Source organism: Megalobrama amblycephala, linkage group LG1 (assembly GCF_018812025.1).
Source record: "Megalobrama amblycephala isolate DHTTF-2021 linkage group LG1, ASM1881202v1, whole genome shotgun sequence".
Taxonomy (NCBI): domain Eukaryota; kingdom Metazoa; phylum Chordata; class Actinopteri; order Cypriniformes; family Xenocyprididae; genus Megalobrama; species Megalobrama amblycephala.
Window position 1 is genome coordinate 50,550,179 of NC_063044.1, and position 16,459 is coordinate 50,566,637.

General features: G+C 36.8%; 1 protein-coding gene across 1 annotated transcript; it reads left to right on the top strand.

Annotated features, from left to right (window-relative positions):
- The first annotated feature begins 5,630 nt into the window (after positions 1 to 5,630).
- c1qtnf6a (C1q and TNF related 6a) lies at positions 5,631 to 16,007 on the top strand. The gene is made up of 4 exons (XM_048199432.1): positions 5,631 to 6,099; positions 7,800 to 7,838; positions 11,229 to 11,405; positions 14,140 to 16,007. The coding sequence occupies exons 3-4, from the start codon at positions 11,237 to 11,239 to the stop codon at positions 14,685 to 14,687; spliced, it is 717 nt and encodes a 238-aa protein (XP_048055389.1). The 5' UTR covers positions 5,631 to 6,099; positions 7,800 to 7,838; positions 11,229 to 11,236; the 3' UTR covers positions 14,688 to 16,007.
- The last annotated feature ends 452 nt before the right edge of the window (positions 16,008 to 16,459 follow it).

Sequence of the window (16,459 nt, forward strand, 5' to 3'; positions counted from 1 at the left end):
TACCCAAAAATGAAAACTCTGTCATCATTTACTCACTTCCATAGTATATATTAAATCTATTTAAGACAGGGACCAGAAACTGTTTGGTTACCCACATTCTTAAAAATATCTTCTTTTGAGTTCAGCATTATGAGGAACTTCATGCAGGTTTAGAAAAACTTGAGGGTGAGTAAATGATGACAGAATTTTCTTTTTTGGGTGAACTATCACTTTATTGATTCAATAATGTTTTATTTAGCAGATGTTAATTTGAATATAGCTTGTATAACTTGAGTTGTTAAAGGTAATTGTGACCACTAACCTTTTATGTTGCTAACATTTCATATATTCATGAGCTGGTTTACTTGTTCAAGTCTCCAAATTCAACATTTTTAACATTCAAGAACGAGTGCAAAGCATTTGCTTGATTTTTAGCTGCTATTTAGTGTTATTTCATGTTTAATGCCACTGAATGCTATGAACATGGTATACATGCTGCTTTTCAAATGTGAATTTAGAAATTCAGGGTGTCATTTTGACTTTGGCAATCCACATAAAGGCTTTTCAACTGAAAAATCTCTCAAGATATTACAACACTCATTTATTCTGGTATCTGTACATTTTCTAGCAGAATGTTTTAAGGACTGTAGTGGTATTTGAGCATTTCTGGATTGTACCTTTTAGAAAGCTTAATAAGCCATTTTTTCATCAAAATAAACTGTATTATTCACTTTTCTTTCTAAATGTATGGAAAAAAATAGTTTTTTACATTATCAAAGAATACACTTATACAGTATAATGATACTTATTTTATGTTTCTTACTTTTTTTTTTAACTTTGTTTATTGTAAGTTTATCCGATATTCACAGCTCTTACTTATATGTTATTGTTGAGACTGAAATAAAATCCCAAGAAATATAATCTTGTGAGTGTTATCTTTACAAAAAAGCTGTGTGTGTGTTTGTTTTTGTGACACATCAGGACACAAATTTGTATAATGACATAAGTATTACAAGGAGAGGGTGACTTATGAGGACATGTCCCCATTTTTTCAAAAGGCTTTTATAAATCATTCAGAATGAGTTTTTTTGAGAAAGTAAAAATGTGCACAGTTTACTGTGCAGGGGTAGGGTTGATGTAGGGCGATAGAAAATACATTTTGTACAGTATAAAAACGATTACGCCTATGTGTGTGTGTGTGTGTGTGTGTGTGTGTGTGTGTGTGAATGAGTGGAGCTATTGCAGGTAGTGTGTGGTCTGACATTTATAAGTGCCAGCCCGTTTCCGTTCACTGCTGTGGAGCGTAGCTTGTGTAACCAGAAAAAGTGAAGAAGAAATGAACTCAGTGAACCATAACAAAGTTGTCTTCTGAGAGGAGGAGGATAAAGAATATGCTTTTTGACTTAGGTGACTTAACGTTTTTGATACTATTGAACAGCTTGGCATCCTGGTCCTCATATAGTTTTTATCTCCCCACTAGAAGGCAGTAGTGAGCTCATGACTGTGGTATCAGGGATATCTCGATCAAAACCTGATCAAAACCGATCAAAACATACAATGCTCGCCTTTCATATATAAACCACCGTTCAACAGTTTGGGGTCAGTAATATTTTTGTTTGTTTTTTAAAGAAAGAAAGACATTTTTATTCAGCAAGAAAGAATTGCCTGCCTGGTGGCAGAAAATGACAGTTTAACAGTAGCAGTCTATGGAAGACACGGAATAAAAGAATAAAAAGGTAATTTTGTGTGTATACCTCACAATTCTGACTTTTTCCTCACAGTTCCGAGTTTATATCTCACAATTCTGACTTTTTCCTCGCAGTTCGGAGTTTATATCTCACAATTCTGACTTTTTTCCCTCGCAGTTCCGAGTTTATATCTCACAATTCTGACTTTTTTCCCTCGCAGTTCCGAGTTTATATCTCACAATTCTGACTTTTTTCCCTCGCAGTTCCGAGTTTATATCTCACAATTCTGACTTTTTCCTCGCAGTTCCGAGTTTATATCTCACAATTCTGACTTTTTCCTCGCAGTTCGGAGTTTATATCTCACAATTCTGACTTTTTTCCCTCGCAGTTCCGAGTTTATATCTCACAATTCTGACTTTTTTCCCTCGCAGTTCCGAGTTTATATCTCACAATTTTGACTTTTTTCCCTCGCAGTTCCGAGTTTATATCTCACAATTCTGACTTTTTCCTCGCAGTTCGGAGTTTATATCTCACAATTCTGACTTTTTCCTCGCAGTTCGGAGTTTATATCTCACAATTCTGACTTTTTTCCCTCGCAGTTCCGAGTTTATATCTCACAATTCTGACTTTTTCCTCGCAGTTCCGAGTTTATATCTCACAATTCTGACTTTTTTCCCTCGCAGTTCCGAGTTTATATCTCACAATTTTGACTTTTTTCCCTCGCAGTTCCGAGTTTATATCTCACAATTCTGACTTTTTTCCTCGCAGTTTGGAGTTTATATCTCACAATTCCGACTTTTTTCCCTCGCAGTTCGGAGTTTATATCTCACAATTCTGACTTTTTTCCCTCGCAGTTCAGAGTTTATATCTCGCAATTCTGACTTTTTTCCTCGCAGCTCCGAGTTTATATCTCACAATTCTGACTTTTTTCCTCGCAGTTCTGAGTTTATATCTCACAATTTTGACTTTTTTCCTCGCAGTTCCGAGTTTATATCTCGCAATTCTGACTTTTTTCCTCGCAGTTCTGAGTTTATATCTCACAATTCTTACTTTTTTCCTCGCAGTTCCGAGTTTATACCTCACAATTCCGACTTTTTCCTCGCAGTTCCGAGTTTATATCTCACAATTCCGACTTTTTTCCCTCGCAGTTCGGAGTTTATATCTCACAATTCCGACTTTTTTCCTCGCAGTTCAGAGTTTATATCTCGCAATTCTGACTTTTTTCCTCGCAGTTCCGAGTTTATATCTCACAATTCTGACTTTTTTCCTCGCAGTTCCGAGTTTATATCTCACAATTTTGACTTTTTTCCTCGCAGTTCCGAGTTTATATCTCACAATTTTGACTTTTTTCCTCGCAGTTCCGAGTTTATATCTCGCAATTCTGACTTTTTTCCTCGCAGTTCTGAGTTTATATCTCACAATTCTGACTTTTTTCCTCGCAGTTCTGAGTTTATATCTCACAATTCTTACTTTTTTCCTCGCAGTTTCGAGTTTATATCTCACAATTCCGACTTTTTTCCCTCGCAGTTCGGAGTTTATATCTCACAATTCTGACTTTTTTCCCTCGCAGTTCAGAGTTTATATCTCGCAATTCTGACTTTTTTCCTCGCAGTTCCGAGTTTATATCTCACAATTCTGACTTTTTTCCTCGCAGTTCCGAGTTTATATCTCACAATTTTGACTTTTTTCCTCGCAGTTCCGAGTTTATATCTCGCAATTCTGACTTTTTTCCTCGCAGTTCTGAGTTTATATCTCACAATTCTTACTTTTTTCCTCGCAGTTCCGAGTTTATACCTCACAATTCCGACTTTTTCCTCGCAGTTCTGAGTTTATATCTCACAATTCTAACTTTTCCCTCGCAGTTCTGAGTTTATATCTCACAATTCTTACTTTTTTCCTCGCAGTTCCGAGTTTATACCTCACAATTCCGACTTTTTCCTCGCAGTTCTGAGTTTATATGTCACAATTCTAACTTTTTCCTCGCAGTTCCGAGTTTATATCTCACAATTCTGACTTTTTTCCTCGCAGTTCCGAGTTTATATCTCACAATTCTGACTTTTTTCCTCGCAGTTCCGAGTTTATATCTCACAATTCTGACTTTTTCCTCGCAGTTCCGAGTTTATATCTCACAATTCTGACTTTTTCCTCGCAGTTCGGAGTTTATATCTCACAATTCTGACTTTTTTCCCTCGCAGTTCGGAGTTTATATCTCACAATTCTGACTTTTTTCCCTCGCAGTTCCGAGTTTATATCTCACAATTCTGACTTTTTTCCCTCGCAGTTCCGAGTTTATATCTCACAATTCTGACTTTTTCCTCGCAGTTCCGAGTTTATATCTCACAATTCTGACTTTTTCCTCGCAGTTCCGAGTTTATATCTCACAATTCTGACTTTTTTCCCTCGCAGTTCCGAGTTTATATCTCACAATTCTGACTTTTTTCCCTCGCAGTTCCGAGTTTATATCTCACAATTCCGACTTTTTTCCCTCGCAGTTCAGAGTTTATATCTCACAATTCTGACTTTTTTCCCTCGCAGTTCAGAGTTTATATCTCGCAATTCTGACTTTTTTCCTCGCAGCTCCGAGTTTATATCTCACAATTCTGACTTTTTTCCTCGCAGTTCTGAGTTTATATCTCACAATTTTGACTTTTTTCCTCGCAGTTCCGAGTTTATATCTCGCAATTCTGACTTTTTTCCTCGCAGTTCTGAGTTTATATCTCACAATTCTTACTTTTTTCCTCGCAGTTCCGAGTTTATACCTCATAATTCCGACTTTTTCCTCGCAGTTCCGAGTTTATATCTCACAATTCCGACTTTTTTCCCTCGCAGTTCGGAGTTTATATCTCACAATTCCGACTTTTTTCCCTCGCAGTTCAGAGTTTATATCTCGCAATTCTGACTTTTTTCCTCGCAGTTCCGAGTTTATATCTCACAATTCTGACTTTTTTCCTCGCAGTTCCGAGTTTATATCTCACAATTTTGACTTTTTTCCTCGCAGTTCCGAGTTTATATCTCGCAATTCTGACTTTTTTCCTCGCAGTTCTGAGTTTATATCTCACAATTCTGACTTTTTTCCTCGCAGTTCTGAGTTTATATCTCACAATTCTTACTTTTTTCCTCGCAGTTTCGAGTTTATATCTCACAATTCCGACTTTTTTCCCTCGCAGTTCGGAGTTTATATCTCACAATTCTGACTTTTTTCCCTCGCAGTTCAGAGTTTATATCTCGCAATTCTGACTTTTTTCCTCGCAGTTCCGAGTTTATATCTCACAATTCTGACTTTTTTCCTCGCAGTTCCGAGTTTATATCTCACAATTTTGACTTTTTTCCTCGCAGTTCCGAGTTTATATCTCGCAATTCTGACTTTTTTCCTCGCAGTTCTGAGTTTATATCTCACAATTCTTACTTTTTTCCTCGCAGTTCCGAGTTTATACCTCACAATTCCGACTTTTTCCTCGCAGTTCTGAGTTTATATCTCACAATTCTAACTTTTCCCTCGCAGTTCTGAGTTTATATCTCACAATTCTTACTTTTTTCCTCGCAGTTCCGAGTTTATACCTCACAATTCCGACTTTTTCCTCGCAGTTCTGAGTTTATATGTCACAATTCTAACTTTTTCCTCGCAGTTCCGAGTTTATATCTCACAATTCTGACTTTTTTCCTCGCAGTTCCGAGTTTATATCTCACAATTCTGACTTTTTTCCTCGCAGTTCCGAGTTTATATCTCACAATTCTGACTTTTTCCTCGCAGTTCCGAGTTTATATCTCACAATTCTGACTTTTTTCCTCGCAGTTCCGAGTTTATATCTCACAATTCTGACTTTTTCCTCGCAGTTCCGAGTTTATATCTCACAATTCTGACTTTTTTCCTCGCAGTTCCGAGTTTATATCTCACAATTCTGACTTTTTCCTCGCAGTTCCGAGTTTATATCTCACAATTCTGACTTTTTTCCTCGCAGTTCCGAGTTTATATCTCACAATTCTGACTTTTTTCCTCGCAGTTCCGAGTTTATATCTCGCAATTCTGATTTTTCTTCTCAGATAAAGGCGATACAAACTCGAGATTCTGCCTTTCCCCCCTCAGATTTATGATAATAACTCGAAATTGCGAGTTATAAAGTCCGAATCAGGAGATAAAAAATGAGTTATAGGTTTAAATGTTATCTATGCAAAATGTTATAGTTTTAAATATTATTTCAAGCTGTAACTGTAAAGATAATACATTATGTCCTCTATGTAGGCTACTGCATAATGTGATAGCCTGTCGATCAAATTCATGCTTTAATAGTAGGATAAAACATTTATTTGAAATTGTAATAATATTTAGGTGCTTGACAGTCGTTGTTCACTTTGTTTAATGGAAAATAACAGCATGAACATTTTCCCTAATATCTCTTTTTGTGTTTCACACAGAAGACAGAAATTGAAACTGGTGAGTAATTGATGACAATGAATTATTCCTTTCATTTATTTTATATTCAAACACTTCAGAGAGTTTTACTAAACCCCAAAAAAAAGCTTCATAATAATGTTTTTCACATGATCCTGATGTTAACGGAGAATAATTATGCGTGCAAAGCCACAGAGGAGAATGTTGGACAACAGTATTGAAAGGAAAATGAGAAAGCATGGAGAGGAATGCAGCACGGGTTGAGTAGAGGACAAAATCAGCCTTTTGTCAATCAAAGGTCAATGGCAGACCTTAATTTTCTTTCCATATGGAGAGAATGAGATGATTACTATTACATAAGTAACAGGAATTCAACCAGTGACCCAGACGTACTAATGCAAAACAGATGAGAATGTGTATTCTAAGAAGGGTGTGTGTCACATTTAATATTTACAGACCCTCAAAAGACTTTTATTACACTAGATTTTTTTAATGATCCACATGTGCTGAAACGTAAAGCCGTGCATGCAGTATCGGCCATCATTTTTACTTCAACCATTTCTTCTCTCATTATTTCTAATTACCTGAGACCGAGATCTTAAGTTACCTTGGAATACCTCATCATTCCAAATAAAAGTAATATAAATAATATCAAAAGTAATATCAAATTTTTATATATGCATAAAAAATAAGTATATTTTAGGAATAGAATAAAGTATATTCTCATCAGGGTTGCCAGGTTTTCACAACAAAACCCACACAATTGGTACTCAAAACTAGCCCAATCACATTCCGTGGGGTAAAATCCGTGGGTTTTTTTGCCTGGGATACCCTGGTAAAATTAGCATTCAGGGGATAAATATCACATTATTGAGGTCACTGCCACTGCCGTCCGCAGACATGAAGAACCCACGGCAACACTGTTAAAGTAGCCCAGTTTCCCAGGAAAACAGCAGACTTGGCAACACTGATTCTCATTTAGATAAGTAAATGTGTGCGGGTCAGATTTTGTCTAAATTGTGGGATGGTTGAATTTGGAAAACAGCTTAATAAACGTACTAAAATAAGGTTTAATGAAAATGTAGGTAAGGTTTATGTGATTTGGTTTAGGGATACAGTGTAGAAAATACCATTAGCTCAGCATAAAACCAGTACAAATCAATGGAAAGATCCCACCATGATAGAAAAAACAAATGTGTTTCCACACAGTGCATGGTGAAATTAAACTAGTGAGTTGTGCAGACATTTTGCCTGAAATTCTTCTGGGAGATGAATATAGGTCTCCAAAGATGACAATCTTGACAATTCATGTAACAAGCCACATCCTGCAAATATACATGCTACAGGACGCATTGAGTTTCTCAGTTTCTCATTTCACTTGTGTTTGTGTGTGCTTATAAATGTTTATGTTCACAAATGTTGTGGGTCATCACATGGTTTACTCTGTTTTAATAGAGAACAGAAGCTTTGGAAAGAAACAGACAAAAGCTGATCTTTCTGAAAACAGTTTATTTGGACATAGAAAGATTCCATGAAACAGTCCTGGCTGTCACTGTATATCAGAGAAAGGGAGAAAATGAAGATGGGGAGGCTCATTGAGTTTATGTTTAGGAATGGGATGGAAGAAAGGCATTGAGGTTGAATTAGAAGGCGAGAAGGAAGGGAGGGAGAGAGAAAGAGGGAGGGAGAAATGAGCTGACTGAGGACTTTTCCCTTTTCTTTTTCTCTATTTCCCCTCTCAGCACACCGATCCAACGGCAGCAGCAAACGCATCAAGTACAGTAAGTTTTGCCTACACACACACACACACACACATGCACATACAATCACACCAGAAAGAAATTGCTTTACAGTCCATTTAGGCTTTTGATAAAGGAAAATTAGTTTAGTGGCACTTTAGTAAGCAAACTGTGCTGCTTCATCAAGGTGATCTGTAAGTTACAGTGCTCAGAAAGTTTTTGCGAGCTAGTTAACATCTTTCCAGCAGATGGACAGCTGCCGAGACCGAGAGAACATGTGCAAAGCGTTCATGCTCTGCCATGGATGAAATCCGTCTGCTGTTTTACAGTACAGTAATGCAGGAAGACAGACTTCATGTGGTTTTGTTTTAGCATGTTTTTAATAAAGGATTTAATTCCGTTACTGCATTTTAATGTGACTTATTACTGTTATTGAATTTAATTAAATATTTAGATGAATTGTAGCTTTAGTTAAAGGTAGCTACACTATGTAACTTTTCTTCAAAATGAACAAAATTTAATTAATGAGCTAATACATTAATTCTTCTTCTCCCTTTATTGTCTCACCCTGATTCACTATGGTAAGTCTATAGTGTTCATGTTTTAGACCAGGTGGGATGGTTTTCGTGGGAATTTGCATACGTACGTCACTCGCCTGTGCGCGTCTCGTCATATAAATAGAGGAAAGTTGCTCCGGTTACTTTGACATGTGTATGGTGTGGGAGTGGCATAGGTTAGTTGTAGGGATGCATGATATATCGGCCGCCATAACGGTATCGGCCGATATATGTTCATTTTTAATGTTATTGTTATCGGCCCCATTAGAAAATTTGACCCATATATTATAGGAACACTCCACTTTTTGTGAAAATAGGCTCATTTTCCAACTCCCCTAGAGTTAAACAGCTGAGTTTTACCATTTTCGAATCCATTCAGCCATTCAGTTCCTAGCCTTAGAGGCATAGAAAATAGCAACTTTTCATTTTCCGTCAGTCTTAGTACACAATGTAACTACAGAAGAGTCAAGTTTTAAATATGAAAAATATCGAAACTCTTTGGTCATTTTTGAGTGAGATGCTAACGGTCTAATCAGATTCAATGAACTATGCTAAGCTATGCTAAAAGTGGTACCGCCAGACCCAGAGATCGGCTGAATTCGTTTGAAAACGGTAAAACTCAACTGTTTAACTCTAGGGGAGTTGGAAAATGAGCCTATTTTCAAAAAAAGTGGAGTGTTCCTTTAAAGCTGATAAATGCATTATTTCCTTAAACTGAGACACTTCAGATGCGCACTGTTCACTATGATGGTTTTGAATTGCTTAAAATATGATTGGAGTCACTTCAAAAAGGAAAATACAGTTAAGTGCAACATGTGCAGTGCAAATCTGTCATATAGGCTACATAAAATTATTATGAGAACATTATAATTGTGTGCTTGGGACATGGCTTGTAATGGTGAAACTTTTGTTTTTGTAATCAGGCTTTCAAAAATTATATAAAAATTTGGATTTAGATTTATCGGCAAATATATCGGTTATCGGCTTGCAAATATAAAGAATTATCGGTATCGGCCAAAATATCTGTGCATCCCTAGTTAGTTGTCACAAAGAGCGAGAAAGGTTGATATGGAGCAGCTGAATCTCGAACCTGCATTAATTTTATATGCAATCATTTTACAAAAAATAATCAGTAGTTGAAAAGCCTTGGATTAGAATGTGATTTGTTGTTAGTCCTGGACTGATTATTTTTTGAGGCATGTTTTATCTCATCATTATTCAATACAAGTCAATATATGTCTGTCACCTGCACTTTTGAAATGAAAATTAGCATTATTGAAAGTTTTATGACTAACCCTTTTAATTTTGACTTTAAACGAGTTGTTGAGACCAAAACTTTTTAACAGTTTTCTTATGGGTCTCAACATGTCAGACTCAGCAGCCTGTTATAGTCTGACGTAATACAGAGCCTACCTGCAGTTCGTAAAAATCCTCTCGCTTAAAGTTAAGCTCAGAGCACAAAGAAGAGCTTGGTATTGCAGATCCTCTCAGCTGTGCTGCTGCTGATGCTTTCCAAGTGAGATCCAAAAATCAAACACTCTTATTAGTCTCTTCACTCAGGAACCAAGAAACACAGATTTGGTGCTGACATGTTCACCATGTCCGTCTGAATCAGACTTTATGGCTTGGTGAACATGACCAAATGCATTTATTAGTGGATTTGAGCTTCTGTTTCAAACGTACACTGCCGTTTAAAAGTTTGGGGTTGGTAAATGTTTTTAATGCTTTTGAAGGAAGTCTCTTCTGCTCACCAAGGCTGCATTTGTTTGATCAAAAATACCATAAAAAAACTAATATTGTGAAATATTATTACAATTAAAGATAACTGTTTTCTGTTTGAATATATTTTAAAATATAATTTATTCCTGTGATGTCAAAGCTGAATTTTCAGCATCATTACTCCAGGCGTCAGTGTCACATGATCCTTCAGAAATTATTCTAATATGATGATTTGCTGCTCAAGAAAATTTTCCTTTTATTATCAATGTTAAAAACAGAAAAAAAGTTTATTCCTGATGTCGCAGTCCCTGTATTTTCAATAGCAGAATGGATACATTTTTTTCTACCCTTTTTTTCTCCATTTTGGCTTATTGAATGATGTTGGGTCATATTTGCTGGTCAACCACCTTCTTTCACCAACATGGAATGTGATTTTTAGGCTTTTCATCTTGATTATATGATGTTTTATATAACCCCCTTCACTTTTTCTGATCAAGAACTGCTCACTTAGACAGAAAGAGACTTTTGACCTATATATAAAACATCCAGACAAGTTTTTTTCTCTCTCTTTTTTTTTTTTCTGCTTTGGGCCAGTTTATCTTAAGTAGAGCAGCATTTTGCAAAGGTTACTTTAAATAATTGCACTGCAGTCTCCATCTGATTGGCGCTATATAATTCAGTGGAAATGTAACACAGCCACATTGTTTACACTCTTCAGGACATCCAACCTATGATAAGTATTAGTACAGAAAGTATTTTAACATCATAAATTCTTAGCAAATATGAATTTGGAAGCGTTTTAACATTTTATCTCATGAGAATGAACTCTGGCAGATATGAGCTGGATTCTGTTGAGCGGAGAGACAGACGGACTGAACTTTGTTAGTTTAGCTGTACTCATGTGTGCAGGTTGGACTCAGACCAACAGAAACATTCATCTGTGTCCTGAAGGGGCCTATATTTGTCAGGCTGCATTCCACTTAGCACTACCAAGAAGCCCCTCTCTTTCTATTTTTTTAAGGATTACACTAATCCAGTCTACCTTAATGATCCCACTAATAAATACACAGTCTCACATTAGCGAAAGAATAACATTGTGTGGAACGTTATTATAGGGAGTGACTCTTATAAGTGCATATTTATTCTTTTATCTCAGATCGCACCATGTTTGGGTTCCTCCTGCTTGCCTGCCTGTTTCTACATCTGGTAGTCTCCGTACCTCAACTGCCCTGCCGTCGATGCTGCGACCACCTCCCACCACTAGATGACGCTGCAACTATAAGAGAAAGCATGCCTGAGGTCCGCACATACATCAACATGACCATTCTCAAAGGTACCCAAAAGTCTTCAGAAAGTGCTTTAGCTCACGACAAAAAGAAGTCGTGTAGCTAATAAATCCTTGCATGCCGATCCCTAGCCTTTCAAAGCAAAACCTGAATGTTCGACAACACAGTTTTATTGCAAAATCAGCCATACAACGAGCATTTAAACCACCAAAAGCATCTACTGGCGATGTTTCAAAGTCAAATAACATCAGCAAAAAACTGTAGAGAGGGAGAACTTTGAAAATCTCACAAAAAAAAGAAGAGGTCGACCGATAGTGGATTTTACCGATACCGATAACTAGGCTGGACCGTTGTTGCCGATAACCGATTAATCAACCGATAGTTTTTAAAATGGATACTGGATGAAAAACAAACATAACAAAAATGTACTGAACCGTGCAACTGTGCTAAATGAAATGAACATATACGTATAAATATATTAATTATATTAATAAATATTGAAGTAAACAAAAAACATGCATTCAAACACAAAAAACTCTAAAAATGTATTAGTAAATGTTGAAATTAACAATGAACAATACTTCTACAGCATTTATTAACCTTAGTTAATGTTACAAATGGAATCTTGTTGTAAAGTGTTACCATTTCATATAAATCCAAACAGTTAAATATGCAAAGGACAGAGCACTGAAATACATAAATGTATGTATAGTGTCTCGCTTTATTTGCTTATATTTTAGAACACTGGAACAACTATAGGCCTGGATTTCAGCTATCAGTGCCGATTAATCGGCAAAAACGATGAATTGGTCGACCTTTAGAAAAAAGGCTCATTGGGGTTCTATATATGTATATGAGTTCTATATCGAACCCTAGGGTTCTTGACTCAATGTTAAAGAACTCTTTTATGCCAAAAAGGTTCAGGAGAATAATACTTTAATGTTCAACAGGTTGTTTCATTTTTTTTCTAGTAATAAAGTATATTTATGAGCTGTTTCATTCATAAAATGTAATAATAATAAAAAAAGAATTAAAATAAAATGAATTAAACTAAATCCATAAAATGATCCAATGATGGGAACCCCTAAAAAGTCCCTGAGAGAATTCTTTAAGATTTTATTTTCCTTTTTTTTAAGAGTGTATAGCTGAATTTTGACTCCAACTATCCTTGTTGGATTTCAGTTTTCCCTGTTTCCCAATCTATCGCTTGTCTGTTGTCTGGCACAAGCATTTCTGGATATTGGATCTGAACTGCACTAAACATTATTTCCCAGCTGTTTAGTACACTAAACTGCACTAAACAGCTGGGAAATAAGATGTTCATTGAGCCGAATGATTTGAATGTGTGTTTTCAGCTGCTTTCTTCCCCTCTGTGAGCCTCAGTTAACCTCTATTGGTTCAGAAATATATGCTCCGCTGGAGGCCTTCTTGGTGGACAGGAAGTGACGAACCTGGCAGGAAAGGTGCTGATGTGGCGGAAACCATTATGAGAGTTGTTTTATGTGTCTGCATGCACATATGTGCATGTGTTTGTTGCATGTATGGAGATGAAGCCTGCAGGAAATGTGGTTTGTGGAAATTTTGAACTGCCGAAATTGTATGTTGACAAAGGTGGACAAAAGAAAAGAATTTGAGCCCAAGTTAAGTGACTGAAAGAAAAATAAATTTTTTTTTTTTGTCATTTTAGAAGCTGTGATTTGAGGTTCTGAGGATTTATTTTAGTCTGCCACAAATTATGCTTGTGCCTTTTTGCCTTTCATATGTTGTTTTCAAATGTTGGTATAGTAACATTTCAATTACATTTAAGTGATAGTTCACCCAAAAATGAAAATTTTGTCATCATTTACTTCATCCTCAAGTTGTTCCAAACCTGTTTTTTTCTTCTGTTGAACACAAAAGAAGATACTTTAACAAATGTAGGTAACCAGACGGTTGAAGGTAGCTATCCACAGTAATATTTTTTTCCTACAATGGAAATGAATGGCTTCTGTCAACTGTCTGGTTACAAACATTCTTCAAAATATCTTCTTTTGTGTTCAACAGAAGAAAGAAACAGGTTTGGAACAACTTGAGGATGAGTAAATGATGACAAAATTTTCATTTTTGGGTGAACTATCCCTTATCATGAGAACTAGAAATTATTTTGTATGAATTAGGAAAAATTGTCTGGTTTTCAGGACAACTGTCACGGCAGAGCAAAGGAATGGAACAGTTTATTGAACCATAGATTAAATTGTTTTTAAAAAAGTTTGCATATGTGTTTTTTTTGTATCATATTTGAAACATCAGGCTTCTATGTCTCATGTAGTCTGATATAGGAGAAAATGGAGCTCATACTCGAGGCGGGGAAAAAAAAACCTCAATTTTATTCAGAAGCCTAAACTTTATATAGCAAAAAAGTAAGATGAAATTCTGATAGCTTGTAATGTAAATCAGTGAGATCTTTATAACAGTATAAGAGACTTCTTGCATAAAAGGCATATAAATATCAGCTGTCACTCTGTATCTCCCAATAAAATCTTATAAAGATGATAATTAAATATTTAATTTTATGACCAATCACTCTGCAGTTTTTATTGTTGAGGTAAAACATATGCACATTGATGCACATTTGATGCATTTGTGCATCAAATCTGATACAGTAGGCTTTATAGGGTTATAGACTGTAGAAATGTTTATAATGTCCACCTGAATAACAGCCTAATACATGATTCAGTTTACTTTAGGCTTCTAGCTCTTTTTCCTTCTGCATCTTTCTGACATTTCTGACATCTTTTCAAGGTGACAAAGGTGACCGTGGAGAAAGAGGAACTCCTGGGAAGCCTGGGATTGAGGGTTCCCCGGGACCACAAGGGTCTGAAGGCCTTAAAGGAGATAAGGGACAAGCCGGAGCTCCAGGTGACGCCTGCAAGTCCCAGCATTCTGCTTTCTCAGTCGGCCGCCGGAAGTCCCTTCACAGCGTTGACAACTACCAGGCCCTGATCTTTGACACCATCTTCGTCAACACCCCTGAACACTTCGACATGTTTGCTGGGAAGTACCGCTGCCACATACCGGGAATCTACTTCTTCAATGTGAACATCCACACGTGGAACTTCAAGGAGACGTACCTGCACATCATGCAGAACGACAGCGAGAAGGCCATCGTTTACGCTCAGCCCAGCGACCGCTCCATCATGCAGAGCCAGAGCGTCATGCTGCCCCTGCAGGAGGGCGACGAGGTCTGGGTCCGTCTCTACAAACGCGAGCGCGAGAACGCCATCTACAGCGACGACGTGGACGTTTACATCACCTTTAACGGATACCTCATCAAACCAGAGACTGACTAAAACCAGAAACGATGGTGGGAAGGAGTGAATGGGATGATTATGGACAAGATGTTTGAAAATGTGCCAAAATGCTTGAGCAGTGAAGCAACTTTAACAAAACTGAAAAGCATCCAAACATTTCATATTAGATTTCTGCAGTCCAAACAAAAACCCCAGTGCAGTGCAGAGAAATCTGCTTTTCATATTCCACAGGAGTCTTGTATGAAGAAAGCCAGTAACTGTGTCCAAAATGAAGTCCAGTGGTTCTCAACTGGTGGATCACGCCCTGAAAATCCCGCAGGTCTGTTCTGATGGAACAACAACGCTAAATACAAATGAAAATTGCAACTATTCATATATACATCTTTATCTAAAAAAAAACAAAACATTTTCAATATCTTTTGCTGTTGAAATCAAAATCTGTGCATCCAAACTATACAGTGTCTATACAAAATTCAGTAATTTGGTAAAATTTTATGTCACATGGTAGAAGCTTGTCAAATTAGGTAGATTCCCACGTGGGCGGGTTGTGTGCCGTTATCTTCAAAAACAAATAATCAAATATATGCAAAGAAAAAGAAAATACAGCTACAGACTGCATTGGATATGGGTTTTGGTGCCAACCACATGCTTTGAATCATTGGCTTGAAAGCATAGAAATGCTCAAATTTATGGTAATATTACAAATGTTAGATTTTAGGGATAATTATGTTTACTACTGGATGATAAACAGTTCTGATCTCCAGACTAAAACCAGTTGAGAACCTCTGATGTAGCCCAGATATTTAGGTCTGTCTTTAGACTTTTTCAAACCAGACAGGGTCTTCCTAAGATTTATCAGCAGCGTCTGGAAAATGGTAACTGGTTTATGTTGGTTGTGAATGGATGTTTACATGTTGTGACTGACTATCTGAACCTGCTGCTGACCTTTAACAGACATTAACAGGCAACTGGAGTCGTAACAAAACAAGTTCATCACGTCGAAGCATGTGGTGCTGTAGGATGTTCTGGGTGGTGTTTAGTGGATTTGCTGTGTTGTAGATGGTTGCTAGGTCATTGCTTACTATCCCAAGTTAAAAGAGCCCAAGTCTCTGGTGATAATTTGGTCTCTTTTTTAATCCTTTATCCGTCAGGAGAAAACCAGAAGTCTTAACTATTAGTTCACTTTCAAATGAAAATTAGCCCAAGCTTTAATCACCCTCAAACCATACTAGGTATATGACTTTCTGATAAAAACAGTTGGAGAAATATTAATAAATATCCTGACACATCCGAGCTTATAATGGCAGTAAGCGTTATTAAACAAGTATGAGCTGAAGAAAGTTCCTCCATCCACATCCATCCATCATAAACATATTCCACACGGCTCCGGGGGGTTAATAAAGGCCTTCTGAAGTGAAGCGATGCATTTGTGTAAGAAAAATATCCATATTTAACAAGTTATAAAGTAAAATATCTAGCTTCTGCCAGACCACCTTCCGTATTCAAGTTACGAAGAAAGTGTAAATTGACGTTGCGTCATTTACGCTTGTTTCATAAGTTAAATAGGGAAGGCGTAGGATGTAGTGTAAGCTTTTTGAACTGCGAGAGTTTTACATTTTCTTCGTAACTTGAATATGGAAGGTGGTCTGCTGGAAGCTAGATATTTTACTTCATAACTTGTTAAATATGGATATTTTTTTTTTACACAAATGCATCGCTTCACTTCAGAAGGTCTTTATTAACCCCCCGAAGCCGTGTGGAGTATGTTTATGATGGATGGATGTGGATGGAGACACTTTCTTCTGCTCATA

Bases quoted from the DNA above. Each gene is read 5' to 3' on its own strand.
- c1qtnf6a (XM_048199432.1), top strand. From the start codon at position 11,237: ATGTTTGGGTTCCTCCTGCTTGCCTGCCTGTTTCTACATCTGGTAGTC. The intron at 11,406-14,139 runs GTACCCAAAAGT...CATCTTTTCAAG, and splicing joins CAACATGACCATTCTCAAAG to GTGACAAAGGTGACCGTGGA.